The following is a 13,718-nucleotide window of genomic DNA, read 5'->3' as shown; positions in this document are numbered from 1 at the left end:
CTCTTCCCGCTTTCCAGTTCCGTGAAATTGTCTCCTATTCGGAGGCAGCGGAGGGGGGGAAGGGAACCACACCTGAGCTCTCGGAGTAAGTCAGAGAGGGAAGCAATGGCACCAGACTTTTCGGCTTTGGCTGTGCCTGATATCCTTAATGTCACGTCACGTTGCGCGATATCCCCAGTGTGCAGCCTCTCCTCTCAGCTTCTCTCTTTCTTCTTTCTTTTTTAGGCAGATTAGAACAAGGTTGTCCACGCCGCAAAAAGCTGGATCAACTCTTTCGAATACACCAGCCAAGTACTCCGTATAATAGACGTAAGATAATCTTTGGCTTCCTGAAGAGCCTGCTCTCCTTCTTCTGTTTCTGTCCTTCTCCGGCTTTCCCAAGCAATCCTTTTAAACAAATAAAAGCCTTGTGTTTGTATCCTTGTCCTTGTCACTCTTCTCTCCTGCCAGCCTCACTTTCTCCTGTCTTTTTCTTTTGGTTGCAAAAGCAGCTGAGGCAAAAAGTCACTCGTACTGCCTGTCCTGGGTGGACCTTTTCTTCTTATTCTGTCTTAAAAGATGATAAGAAAAGGTGTTATACAAAGAACCACTCGGGACTGCAGCTTAGCAGCATAGTCATTTGCTTTACGAGGAAGGGTGGAAGGGATAGGGATGGGGGGAGAGGGAGGGTGGTTGGTAGTGCTGGTTGTCGTGAGACTGAAAAAGCCGGGCGGCGCTCGGTTGGGCCACGCCTGAAATGAGCTACGCCTCTTCCGACCTAGCGTGAGGCACATGATCGCAGTGCCCAGATTGGCTGGGCGGGAGCTTATGTCATCTCCTCATCAATTGCGGGAGCTTCTCAGGATGCCAGGTGGAGAGTGTGTAGTTACAGACTGATGAGTGGGTAATTCCTCTCTATCATATTATCTATCTCCAGCGGAGTTTAAAAAGTATTGCTGCTTTTCTCCCCGGAATTCACTATCGCATCGCTTGATCTCCTTGCCCCTGTCCCCTCACCACATGTCATGAATCTTGGCCATTCCAGGTAATCGTGATAACCATCCGAGGTGAAAGCAAGTCCAGCTTAAATCGAACTACTATGGCCTCGCAACAAACGTCTTTGAGGGACCGTCAGGTCGGTAGGTTTCTGCTGTCCGTATTGGATTTGTGCAGATCCTCATAGTTTCCTAACTCAATCTCAGCCTCCATTCACAAGATTCTCAACTTGAACCATGAACCGCAACCCGCGGAAGACGCCCACCACGATGCGTCTGCGCAGGGCCTCATTTCTACCCCTGTACTGAATGAGGATGGCGATCCTATCTGGAAGGTCCTAGTGTTTGATAATATGGGAAGGGATGTCATCAGCAGCGTGCTGCGGGTCAATGACCTCAGAGCTTGGGGAGTCACAATTCATCTGTACGGACCCTGGTCAAGGCCCCTAAATCGATCGCTCTGCGTACGTGACGTAGCTAACGACCTGCGCCAGAAATATCAATTCCACACGATACCCAATTCCCGACGTTCCTGTGGTTTACCTCGTCGAACCTACACCTTCTAATGTCGAAGCGATCACAAACGACCTTTCTCGCGGTCTTTACTCTCCCGCCTACGTCAACTTCCTCTCCTCCGTACCCAGACCCCTCCTCGAAGACTTTGCGTCTCAGATAGCGACAACCGGAACCGCAGAGCATGTCGCACAGGTTTATGATCAGTATCTGAACTTCATCGTGGCTGAGCCGGACCTTTTCAGCTTGGGGCTAGGAAACGATGCATACTGGAAGATCAACAGTGCGCAAACCAGCGACGATGATCTGGATGCGATTGTGGATAGGATTGTAAGCGGGTTGTTCAGCGTCAGCGTCACAATGGGTAGGTCAATCGACATGGTCCTTTTTTTCCTTAACTGACGGGTGAATACGAACAGGTGCTATCCCCATTATCCGGTGTCCTAAGGGCGGCGCGGCAGAGTTAATAGCAACAAAGCTGGACCGCAAGCTACGCGATCACATCCTTAACTCGAAAGACAATTTATTTTCAAACAAGAAGAACACGCCTGGAGTTCCCTCATCGCGACCCGTTTTGATTATTGTCGATCGCAACGTGGATTTAGTGCCTATGCTTTCCCACTCGTGGACGTACCAGTCTCTGGTGCAGGACGTTCTACAGATGCGCCTCAATCGGATCACCGTGGAGTCCACCGATGAAGCAAACCCTGCGAAGGGCGTGGCAAAGAGAGCATATGACTTGAATAGCAACGACTTCTTCTGGAAGCGTAATGCCGGCGCGCCATTTCCTCAGGTCGCGGAAGACATCGATGCGGAGCTTACACGTTACAAGGAAGACGCCACTGAGATCACAAAGAAGACCGGCGCTTCCTCGATTGAAGATCTACAAAACGACACCAGCGCCTCTGCACAACATCTCAAGGCTGCCATCACACTCCTTCCAGAACTTCGGGAGCGCAAGGCGATTCTTGACATGCACATGAACATTGCGACCGCCCTGCTCAAGGGAATCAAAGACCGCCAGCTGGATAACTTCTTCGAACTGGAAGAAAACATCACCAAACAAACCAAGGCCCAGATAATGGAACTCATCAATGACTCCAGCAAAGGCAACGAACCCCTGGACAAGCTCCGTCTTTTCATCATCTGGTTCCTGAGCACTGAAACAGAGGTTTCCCGCTCTGAGATGACCCAATTTGAAGAGGCCCTAACTCGCATCGGCGTCACGGATGTGACTCCCATCGCCTATGTCAGACAGGTCCGAGAAATAACGCGCATGACCATGATGACTACCGCAACAGCCGCTCCCCAACAACAGTCCTCTAACCTCTTCCGCGGCTTCTCCTCTCTCTCCAACCAACTGACTGATCGCATCACCTCTGGAGCCCTCGGCGCCAACTTCGACTCCCTCATTTCCGGCGTCAAGAATTTCCTGCCCGCCAACAAGGACCTGACCCTGACCAAGATCACCGAATCGATTATGGACCCAACCTCCGCCTCCAGCTCCGCTATCGCCAAGACAGAAAGCTACCTCTACTTCGACCCCCGCAGCGCCAACGCCCGAGGCGCCATGCCTCCGGCCTCGGCGTCGCGCAACGCCCAAGGACAGAGCCTGAACAGCTCCGGGCCCGGCATGAGCGCCACCTTCGGCCAGCGCCGACAGGCTTTCAACGAAGCGATTGTCTTCACCGTCGGTGGCGGCAGCATGGATGAATATGGCAACTTGCAGGACTGGGTTAGCCGGACAAGCGGACAACCAGGCGCTGACGGGGCCGCCAACCGTGGGGTGCATGGGGCGCCGAAGCGGAGGGTTGTTTACGGCAGCACGGATCTGATGAACGCCAGAGACTTCCTTACGGAATCTTTGGCGAAGTTGGGCAGGGAGGGCTGAGCGTCTTTTTACGCAGCTGGGCGGTATTGTGAGAGGAGCGGTCGCAAATAGAGTTTGCCTTCAACGTATAGTACTTAGTATAGCTAATTGAAACGCTTATGGTGATGATCCTTATGTCAAAGCCCATCGTAGCGTGGCATTTCCGCGAGAGATACACTACAAAAGGGTATAGTCGCTGTCGGATACTACTGGACAATACACCTACTAGTACCAGCTAACCCTACCTAAAGTGAATTTGTCCCATGTAACAAACAATATAAAATCCATTAAATGCCAGTTAATCGGCCGCCGCAAGAAAACTACCTATCATGCCAATAGACACGGTAATAAGCATTAAACAAACGAAATAAAGGTCACTGATGCGCGGTGCATCGCAACAATTCAGAAGTTAGTCACAAAAGAAAAACATAATTAGATGAGGAAGTCCGGAGATAACAAGTTGATGATAACCACCATACCCATATTCTACAACCCCAGAGAAATACGAACAAGTCCCTTCGAATCACGCCAACGGAGCAGTAGTAATCAAGATTCAGTTCAAACCATATCCCTCTCCCTCTTGGAGCTCTGCACCGAGATTTCATGCTCGACAGTGATGCCGATTTCCTCGGTATTAGTCTGCTGCTTGAGCTGCTTGGAGGAGCCATTATCGGCGTAGCAGGTTGAAACTGGATTCATAGTTGGCATTGAGGAAGTGGTAGTAGTGGTAGTGTTTCTACTCTCCAAAACAGGAAAGGATAGCACGTTCCAGAGATTGCGGCCTGACGAACCAGATCCGGAGCCGGTGGCAGGGCTAGAGCCAGCACCAGTGGAGGCTTTGGTCAAGGTGACACCGGCCCAGATGGAGGAGAGAGGGAGAGAGATGGTGACTAGGGTGACGACGTTGGATGATAGGGCTGGGACGGCGGCGATGTAGTGGATGATTGAGAAGATGGCTGTGGGCGGGGTTCAGTTATAGATATAATGGTGAGAGAGGGTGGGGGGAGGTTTCACATACCTGGAATAACCAAAGTCTGGCAACCCATAACGAAGATGACCTTCATCGGGCCAAAGTCCCGCACTCCGAGTCTGCGGCGCTGACGAATGGCGAATCCGAGCTTGCCAACGAAGATGGCGCAGAAGAAGCAGATGCTGATTGTGGCGGTGATGTTCTCTGCACTTTGAAGCCAGACGAGGTGTATGCTGCTTTCGGCTGCCATGATTGTTATGGCGTTCTCGACCATCATGCCCATACGGAATCCGACTGGGATCAGTGCAATCACGATGGATAGTGAGAGGAGGACCTGTCGGTATACACGACCGAGGTTCGCGCAGATGACCTGGACCTGCAGGACAAGCGAAGCCTCGATGCATATCACGAGGATGGTGTAGAATACCACTGCGATGACGGAGTTGGCGTATGCGGAGGTTGGCACTTGAGAGAAGTCTCCTGAGAAGTAGGCATACACTTTCACGAAGTCGGTGGTGAAATACACGATTTGACAGAAGAGACGGCCAACGTTGGAGAGCAGGGCAGCGCAATTGAGGATGAAGACACTGGAGCTGCGCTTCTCGGGTCTGGTCAGGAGCAGGAGGATGACGAAGAGCACGATGGAAGCTCCAAGCTGGGCGCCATAGTTGGTGCAGATCTGGATGCAGTACTGCAAGAAGGTGTCAATGTCCTGCACGTTCACCTCGAACGCAGTCCCATCGCCAGTATGGAAGGTGACGTTCTGGGTAAAAGGATCCAATGAGGCCATTGTGGCTGTTTTCTTGTAGCAGGTATGGTTGATATGCTCTGCAACGTGAGGATCAAGTATCACGAGTTGCTAAGGTGGACAGGTTCTTCAACGGACGAAGATGGGAGGTTGAGAAGACGACTTGTATAGACCATCGAAAGGGGATAACAGATGTTCGGGCAATACGGCCAATTCTATCTTCCAACTTAAAAGCCATGGCTGTACATTCATCGTGCCAAGGCACCTTGCGATGCTGCATATTGTTTTGCAACACCGAAACAGACAATATGTAGGATGGAGCTGATATGAGGGCAACAATACTATGATGGAACAAAGTGGATACCAACCCTAAACAATGCCAATCTTCACCGCATTGAGCAATAAGCTCCAGAAGGTGTTTGTGAAAATGTTTAATGTAAGACAAACAATATCAAGTTCATTTCAAAGAACAATGGCAAGTGGAAAGGGGGGCCCCTGATGGAAGACTAGATTGTTGGTCAACACTAATCACGTACAGACATGTATTTACCTCTTACCTCTGGTAAAATATTTGTCCATGAGAATATTCGTGTCTGTTGGACTGGATCAATATTCTTGTATCTGTGCATTCGTCTAGCTACTATGTATCATGGGGTGTGTATTTCATCCGATCCAGGAGCTGGGAATTGAGAACCCGCCGCTTCCATATTGTATGTCCTGAGCAGCGCAATGGTTTTTTGGAGTAAATAGGCCTTAGTCCTTTGGATTGCCTGCTTACGTGTTATTCCATATAGAATGCGTTCGGGCTGGAACACTTTGGCTCAAAGCTAAATGGTTGGCTATACGTATCTCTCGCGGAATTGTCGGGTGTTTTGGGGATTCCCATCAAGCTATTGGTAATCGTAATATCATCATAAATCTAGTCGGTTTTGCGCCATCGCCTATGTGTGCTTAGCAATGAGATCACCTAAAATCAAGTGTCTTGAGAGCTTCCAGACTCATGTTAATTCCAGGCCCCCAGCTAACACCATTACTATACTATTGCTTTGGGGGTTGGGGGTAATGGAATGCCACCCGATAGGGGCGAGTCAGTACAGGGAGGCAGAACCGAGTTTGTAGCAGCAGATAAAACTTCGGCCTGTAGGTACTAGTGAAGTTATGCATGACTGTGAGGTGACGGAAAGTCTTTGGTACTGCTAGTAGGATACAAGTACCATGTTTTGTTCATGATAACCGAGAGAATGATGCTTGTGATGCCACACGCCATTTAGTGCTACGTAGCTTAGTACCCTATCCTTTTTATATATTCCACTTCCAGCCACAACACTAAACTCCTTACTACACTCTACTCTTCATCCGTTGACCCTGCACAATTACTAAGTCATTAGCAGTTTCTAGCGAGTTTGTATCCGCTAGGATAGAGGCTTTTAAGGTTGATTGAGTATTGACAAGGTGATTTTATAGATCAAGATGTCAGCGGGAGAAGTTGCGGGGAACTGCCGCGGCGGTGGAGCGAGGCTGCGAGGCACCAACAATGCCCAGTTAGTCTAGCTCCCACTCCCACTCCAACTCCAACTCCGCCATCCCACTTTCCCCATCATGCGCCTTCGCCCCCTCCATCATGGCTGCTGTGCCGCAAAGGACGCTTAACTGGCTGTACAGTGTCCTTATCAGGGTAGATAATCACTGAACACGCGCCCATACAATCTTCCACTGATTAGGGATAGGACCACTACGATCCCCGACAAACCTACCAGGACCCCAATCGCACCTACTATGATGTAGCCAATGTGCTCGGTCAATACCCTTCGCTGGGCCCCAGGACTGAAGTTTACAGTATGCCACCGTTCTGCGATCTTACTGTGCTCCTGCTGACCGCGTCTTTTCCTCGACTTCTAGCATATGAAAACGGTTTCTCTGCCCTCCTCCTCCAACTGACCGGCACGTTGCCTGTGACATTCCGCGGAACTGTTTACAAGTTTCCCATCACGCTATGGATCCCCAACACATACCCCAGGGAACCACCATTGGTTTATGTTACACCAACACAAGACATGGCTGTTCGTGTGGGTCAGCATGTCACTCTGGAAGGGAGGGTGTACCATCACTACCTGGCACACTGGGCTGAGGCATGGGAGGTTAGTCATCGTGCAGTCGCAATGCGCATGTCATATCGCTGACACCCAAGCTTAGCGATCATCTTTGATTGATTTCTTAATGATACTTCGTGAGGTTTTCGCCAAGGAGCCGCCGGTGAAATATAAACAACAACAGCCTGTGCAGCCGCGACCGCCGCCAGCGCAGGTACAGGCACAAGCACCTCCTCTACCCCCTCTGCCTCCGGAGCTCGATACCACAATCAATCGGCCCTCGCCTACCCATAGCGCTCCGAATGCCTCCCCGCAGGTAACTGCTCAGGTGCCACCGCCGCCGCCCCCGAAACCTGGGCAAACACCTGAGCCACAACCACAGAGCACTCCGTCATCAGCGCGGTACTCGTCTCCCCCTCCGCTACCCCCACTGCCACCGAAGGAGCATGATTCTAGGCGGCTACAGATGCAACCACAGGCAAGCATGGGCAGTCCTATGAACAGGCCACAGTACCCACCGGAGCGCAGCCAAGCACCTGCAATGGCATCCGGGCAGTATCATTTGCCCCAACAGCCGCAACATGTATCCCAGTCGACACCGGCATACCAGGCTGGGCCAGCGCAGTTCCGGCCATTGAATGGTACCCACGTTATTCGTCCAGAAGATTCGGGTCGTGGGCTTCCGCAACAGAATAATTACTACCCCGTACAACAAGCCCCTCCTACAGTCTATCAGAGACCTCCGCCACAGCAAGTCCCACCCCAACCGTCACCACATGCTGGACCTCAGCAAGCGCAGCAACCAGCTTCACGTCCCAAGGCAGAGACGCAAGATCTTCTCACCTCTCCGTTTGAGCTCGAGCTCCCCTCGTTCACGCCCACCGGCCCGGCGCCCCCTATCCCACCGAATCCTGAGAAGGACGCCCTACTACGCGCTGTTTCCAAGACTCTAGCAGAAACACTGCAAGCAAATGTCGCACAGTCCGAGACTGCCGCTCAATCCTTGATTTCTCAATCCCACTCGCTGCATGCGGCAATTGCCACTCTTCAAGGCGAAGTATCGTCGCTCAACACACTCAATGCGACTCTTCAATCAAACACCACAACCCTGCAGCAATCTCTCATGCGCGCAGATGGCGTCATCGCCGATGCGCAAAGCCGTATATCATCTTCAGCCCCGTCATCGAGCACAGATCCCGTTGCGTCGGGTCTTCCACCGATCGACGAAGTTCTCGTCGCCCCGACTGTTGTCGGCAAACAATTGTACGACTTGGTTGCGGAGGAACGCGGTATCCAGCAGGCCATCTACGCCCTTCAAGCTGCGCTGGTTAAGGGTGTCATTGGTGTTGAGACCTGGTCACGTCACACGCGTGGCCTTGCGCGAGAAGCGTTCTTGAAACGGGCATTGATACGGAAGATAGGCAAAGGCATGGGATTGGAAGTGCATTGATGTTACGATGATGGGATCACTCTTTTTTGATTGCGAGACCCATGTAGACGGATCTGTAGATAGATACCCATAAGGTCGATACATGTTGGCCAGACAATGTACATAGCTTGGCGTCCGTAGTTGGTTTGAAATAGCAAGTGCAAGAGCACTATTCCGTACGATTTTCAACAATCAGGAAACAGAAGCAAGATAATCAACTAAAATTAGAAAAACCCAATGACCAAACGTTTTCAAATCCATAACCTTCGACACAACTACCCGACAGTAAGCCATCCCCACAACCATTAATTCCAACCCCCATTCCAACAAATCCCACTATGCCTATACAATCTCCAACCACCCCCACCAGTAACCCCATGCTGGTACTTCAAACCCAAACCCTAAACCACAACCCCCCCAACAACAGCAACAGCACCAACCAACCCAAGCATCCACCCACTCAACTCAGCAGAAACACTACTACCACCACTCGACTTCGTCTCCTCCGCAGCCTTCGCCTCACCCACCCCCGTCGCCGCAATCTGCCTCTTCACCTCAGCAAAGTAACTCTGCACGTCCGTCGGCAGCGCCTTATACCACTCGGGCGTATTCCCAGCGCTGAACTCACTCGCCATGGCGACGCGCTTCGCGGGCACGAAGAGCTGCGCGAGCGCTGTGGGAGGAACGGCTGTGATGACTTGATGCACGACGGCGTGTGGTGGAGGGGAGACGCTCTCTAGGTTGGGTGGTTGTTGGGTTTGTGTGGGGAGGGAAGGTTTTCTGTATGAGGTTATCAGTAAACATATAGTACTAATCGATTTATGTGGGTTGGTTAGGTTATTGGGAGAATGGGGGCCACGAACAAGGCTTGCGCGAGAGCGAGGAGGTTGTTGTCGTTGAGGTTCACATTAGGGATGGGTTCCGGGGCACATATGGCTGTGGTGGCTAGAAGGGTGGGGAGGAGGAAAAGGGAGGAGAGGCGCATTTTGGTGGTGTTTTTTTTATTAGTATTTTTTTTCCGGTGGTATATTTGGTTTTGATGATGAGTGAGGTTGGAGGAAGTAGTAGAAAGAGAGGTACTACTGGAGGGTGGAGTGTAGTAGTAGATAATAGTATATGGGACGGGATGAGTTGGGACTGACTGGGACAGGGACAGTTAGGGTGCAGGGGCACACCATCATATGCATGGGACCTGTTCAACTTGGGCCGAGATCCGATGTGTGAGGGGAATAAACGGATGGGATCGTCGTGGAGAAGGGCCCGGGCTAAGATTGAGGGATCTGCATACCTAGGGGAACTTCTGAAGCGTAGTCTGGGCTTTTAGTTCGAGACTCATTTTTAGAGTTGGATTTTGCCCTATGCTTTTTGGGCATAGAGGGGACGGGTGTAACCTATTGTGGATGGGAGGTAGAAATAGGGTGAAACGGGCTAGATTTGAGTGGGTGTAGAATTAAGTTGGGTGTTATGTTATTTTAGGTCTGGAAATGGTCATTGGATTAGGTGTGGCTCGCAATCTTCAGATAGTGAAGCTTCGCGGTAGATCTCGAATCTTGTATGTCTGGTTAAGTGGATAAGAGCTTAGGACTGGCAAGCAATAAAGGTTGACAATATGTGATTCTTGGTTATTCTTTGTTTGTCGGCGGTTGCCCATGTTCAATGATGAGCAGATAGGGCTATTCTCCTATCACTTTGTCCGCAGGGCCCCTTATCATCCACCATGTGAGACATACTACCATCTATTTAGTATATGGGTCACCAAAAAAAAAAAAAAAAAAAAGGGTTAAAGGTACAACTCCCATTATTCGACAGAATTCAAGGAAGCTGCCCAGAATGCACAGCAGTTGGTACCTTACATCGTGTGAACCTCAACTCTATTAAAGAAGGTACTCTGCTGGTGCATTAAAGGTTCTATCCCTACACAATAATCGCAGCTAAGCAGCAATGATCCACTACGTGAAGTACCGACAGGACGAAAGTTTAAGGGAATAGCCTCTTGTCTTCATCATGCCGTTCATCCTCTCACTAGGTCGGATCATGCCCGACGAGAATAAGAACTTTCCAGCAAATCTCCGGTGTAGAACAAAAAACAAGAACGACAGGAGCGATATACTTTGAAGACCACTGATCTCGTGTAACCATAAAAGACCCTCAACATCCACCAAAGAGAATATGCAGATGCTTTACAGATAAACGACTGCAAACTAAAAATGGCTTCCACAAATCCCTCAACGCAAGTGCCCTGGTTTGAGATGGAGCCAGCTAAAATTGGGATGAAGTCAGCCGAAGCGGTTACAATATGGCTGCAAGAGGCCAGAATACCCTGTGCTTTCATTGGAGAGGTTGCTTTGGAAAGTTACGGCGTCGAGATTCCCTGCAGGCTGGTAAGCTCTGTTCTTCACCCATATCCTGCTAACATTCAAGAAGAAAAGGAAAGACACTGACACAACTCTGCAGGGAACCACCCTCATTGTCGCCGACGCGAAAGTACACGAAGCAGCCGAAGCTCTCCATGCCAACGGCCTCGAGCCCTGCAAAGGAGGCGATAATTGCGACTGGGAGAACGATGCTATGACTGAAGAAGCGTCATCACCAGCGCCCTATCATTTTCACCTTGATCATGGCCCACAAGGTAACCCTCCGTTTTGGTGTGAGTCGCTCAAACTGTACAGGAAGTCAGATATTGATCCAAAGCTGCCTGATCCTGGACTGGAAGTTCCAGGGCCTCAGGATCGGAACTACATGGTTGTTACGGACCCTCGCTTGCCGCAACTGGGGCATTGGAAGAGGAGGACGTATCCCGTTCAAATCCTCTCAAAGCCACAGTTTTTCAAGACAATGTTTAACCAGGCAGTCAATTGTCCTCCAGATGGATTGCCTGATGATCACCTCACCCCCTGGGAATGGAATGTGTTCCGGCTGAAACAGATGGGTGATGGTGGACAGCCGAAAAGCCACATGGTCGAGGGTCTGGAAATGCCAGCGCGTCGGTACATTGAGCTCCTCGATATGGAGGACCTTAAGCCCAGCCGAGAATTCATTGCTCAGGTGAGACTTGAGAGAGGGGGGAAGGGGCTGTAAATATGGTAGATTATCAAGGGATGACCTTCTGATGGACACTATAGAGATAGTTAGAGAGCCAGTACCTAATGGATTGCTTTTCTACTGCTTGGTCTCCTTCACGGTGCTCACCTCACGCACCAAGATTGCTAGTATCTTTATAACATAGATATAACTGGAGAGCTCTACCATATGAGCCTTAAGGTAATATCCATACAATGGCTTATCCACGATTAGCTTGTCCTTAGCGCTGCTTGTATCCTTGGTTTATAAAGCCATAGATAGTCACTCAAATATATCAGCTGGCCTGCTGGCCCAATGGTAAGGCGCTTGACTACGGATCAAGAGATTGCAGGTTCGAGTCCTGCGTAGGTCAACTTTTTGCCTCCTCAGACTCCATCTGAGGGTCAAATTTTTTCGGTCCCAAATATTATTGTGGTGGATCTGATTAGGCTTTCCGCATTCAGCCTAGCGCGCTCCTCCTGTAGACCCGCCCTGTGATTGCTCTGCTCTCATTGTCAACATTAACGGCTGATGATTACACGACCGTTTAAGACTAAACCTACCTCGAACCATGCTCTCATCGCTCCTTAGATCTCTACCCCAGCTAGGGCGATGCTGGAAACCCTTAGATTTCAACAACCTCAACTTCACTCGCATCCCCAATTGGCACCAGATAGAAGAAGAGACTATCCCCGAATATACCGCCTCACAGTACTATCTTACACGGATAGGAGAAGTGATCAAAGAACAGTACCAAGTTATTGGTAAATTGGGATATGGATCAACTTCAACAGCGTGGCTTGCGCGGGACATGGAGTGGGATATTCATGATTTCCTTTGCTGTTAGTAACTGTTGAAGGGTGTATCTGATGCTTACTACATACATGAATTATCACTATAGTAACCGGCGCTATGTCATGCTCAAGATCTTCCTCCAGGCGGAGTGTATGGGGATGCAAGTTGATGACGAGCTCGAAATGTATAGACAGATGGAACAGCAGTCTGAAAGTAATCATCCCGGTCGCGATGTTGTAAGAACCTTGCTCGATACGTTCTATATCAATGGGCTGGGGGATAAGCATCGCTGTCTCGTGCACCCGCCGTTATGGGAGAGTGTTCTAACCTTCCTGCGCCGGAATCCGGTGGAGAGGTTACCTTCGGTGATTCTTGCTGTTGTTCTTCATCGGTTGTTTATGGCGTTGGAGTATCTTCATACTGAGTGTGGGGTAGCGCATACTGGTTCGTAGTCCACTATTATCCTGGTTTTGTGATACCCACGTGGTGTAATGTATTAGATATCAAGGCTTATAACATCATGCTCGGCATCAATGATGACTTTGTCTTCACTGACATTGAAGAAATTGAACTCCAACGACCCGTCCCGAGGAAAGAGGTCTATGACAGAATGATATACATGTCCCGGGTACTCAAAGTACCCAAGGATGTTGGTGGTCCTGTACTCTGTGACCTTGGTTCTGCCATGGTTATCAATGATGAATACCAGAGGGAATTCATACAGCCTCGGATTTATCGAGCGCCGGAGGTGATACTGGGAGTTCCGTGGACGTATAGTGTTGATATATGGAATGTGGGGTGCATGGTGAGACAATTATTATCTAACCTTGTGGATATCTGCTCATGGTTGATGAACAGATCTGGGATCTATACGAAGGTGGTTCTTTATTCACGGGATACGATCCTGTAGATGAGAGGTACCGGAGCCGAGCGCATCTTGCGGAGATGATTAATCTTCTTGGACCGCCGCCTCAGAGTTTGCTTGCGCGGGGGCAGTTGAGAGATAGGTTTTTCTCAGATGAAGGTATATTATACGGTATTTGAGGAGATTTGGATTAGGACCCTTGACTGATGAGTATAGGTGCTTTCCTCCATCCGGATTTATTGACCGAACGGATCCCCCTTGAAGAAAGGGAGACGAGTCTGGAGGGAAAGGCAGAGAGGGAAGCATTTTTGCGTCTCATGCGAAAGATGCTGCAGTGGGAGCCAGAGAAGCGTAGTTCTGCTCGGGAGTTGGCGGAGGATGAGTGGTTGCAAAGTTATATATGA

General features: G+C 50.1%; 6 protein-coding genes and 1 non-coding gene across 7 annotated transcripts; 5 read left to right on the top strand and 2 right to left on the bottom strand.

Moving 5' to 3' along the window:
- Positions 1-1,078: 1,078 nt before the first annotated feature.
- Positions 1,079-3,378, top strand: sly1 (syntaxin-binding protein; the record flags this gene model as incomplete). The annotated part of the gene is made up of 4 exons (XM_035506171.1): positions 1,079-1,118; positions 1,182-1,398; positions 1,469-1,851; positions 1,907-3,378. The coding sequence occupies 4 exons, from the start codon at positions 1,079-1,081 to the stop codon at positions 3,376-3,378; spliced, it is 2,112 nt and encodes a 703-aa protein (XP_035362064.1).
- Positions 3,379-3,915: 537 nt separating this feature from the next.
- On the bottom strand, positions 3,916-5,117 carry preB (alpha-factor pheromone receptor STE2; the record flags this gene model as incomplete). Its single annotated transcript, XM_035506170.1, has 2 exons — positions 3,916-4,313; positions 4,376-5,117. The coding sequence occupies 2 exons, from the start codon at positions 5,115-5,117 to the stop codon at positions 3,916-3,918; spliced, it is 1,140 nt and encodes a 379-aa protein (XP_035362063.1).
- A 1,579-nt stretch (positions 5,118-6,696) lies between these two features.
- AtWU_11067 (putative endosomal sorting complex protein TSG101) lies at positions 6,697-8,615 on the top strand (the record flags this gene model as incomplete). Its single annotated transcript, XM_035506169.1, has 4 exons — positions 6,697-6,750; positions 6,803-6,911; positions 6,975-7,213; positions 7,269-8,615. 4 exons carry the CDS (start codon positions 6,697-6,699, stop codon positions 8,613-8,615), a joined length of 1,749 nt encoding a protein of 582 aa, XP_035362062.1.
- A 380-nt stretch (positions 8,616-8,995) lies between these two features.
- On the bottom strand, positions 8,996-9,579 carry AtWU_11066 (uncharacterized protein; the record flags this gene model as incomplete). Its single annotated transcript, XM_035506168.1, has 2 exons — positions 8,996-9,374; positions 9,458-9,579. 2 exons carry the CDS (start codon positions 9,577-9,579, stop codon positions 8,996-8,998), a joined length of 501 nt encoding a protein of 166 aa, XP_035362061.1.
- A 1,222-nt stretch (positions 9,580-10,801) lies between these two features.
- Positions 10,802-11,672, top strand: AtWU_11065 (serine/threonine-protein kinase SRPK; the record flags this gene model as incomplete). Its single annotated transcript, XM_035506167.1, has 2 exons — positions 10,802-10,975; positions 11,049-11,672. The coding sequence occupies 2 exons, from the start codon at positions 10,802-10,804 to the stop codon at positions 11,670-11,672; spliced, it is 798 nt and encodes a 265-aa protein (XP_035362060.1).
- A 283-nt stretch (positions 11,673-11,955) lies between these two features.
- Positions 11,956-12,027, top strand: AtWU_t261. The gene has a single exon. It is a non-coding gene; the product is annotated as a tRNA-Arg (tRNA).
- A 544-nt stretch (positions 12,028-12,571) lies between these two features.
- Positions 12,572-13,718, top strand: AtWU_11064 (putative protein kinase; the record flags this gene model as incomplete). Its single annotated transcript, XM_035506166.1, has 4 exons — positions 12,572-12,893; positions 12,950-13,254; positions 13,308-13,473; positions 13,531-13,718. The coding sequence occupies 4 exons, from the start codon at positions 12,572-12,574 to the stop codon at positions 13,716-13,718; spliced, it is 981 nt and encodes a 326-aa protein (XP_035362059.1).

Source organism: Aspergillus tubingensis (assembly GCF_013340325.1).
Source record: "Aspergillus tubingensis WU-2223L DNA, scaffold_15, whole genome shotgun sequence".
NCBI classification, from domain to species: Eukaryota; Fungi; Ascomycota; class Eurotiomycetes; order Eurotiales; family Aspergillaceae; genus Aspergillus; species Aspergillus tubingensis.
This window is presented reverse-complemented; position numbering and strand designations above follow the sequence as displayed.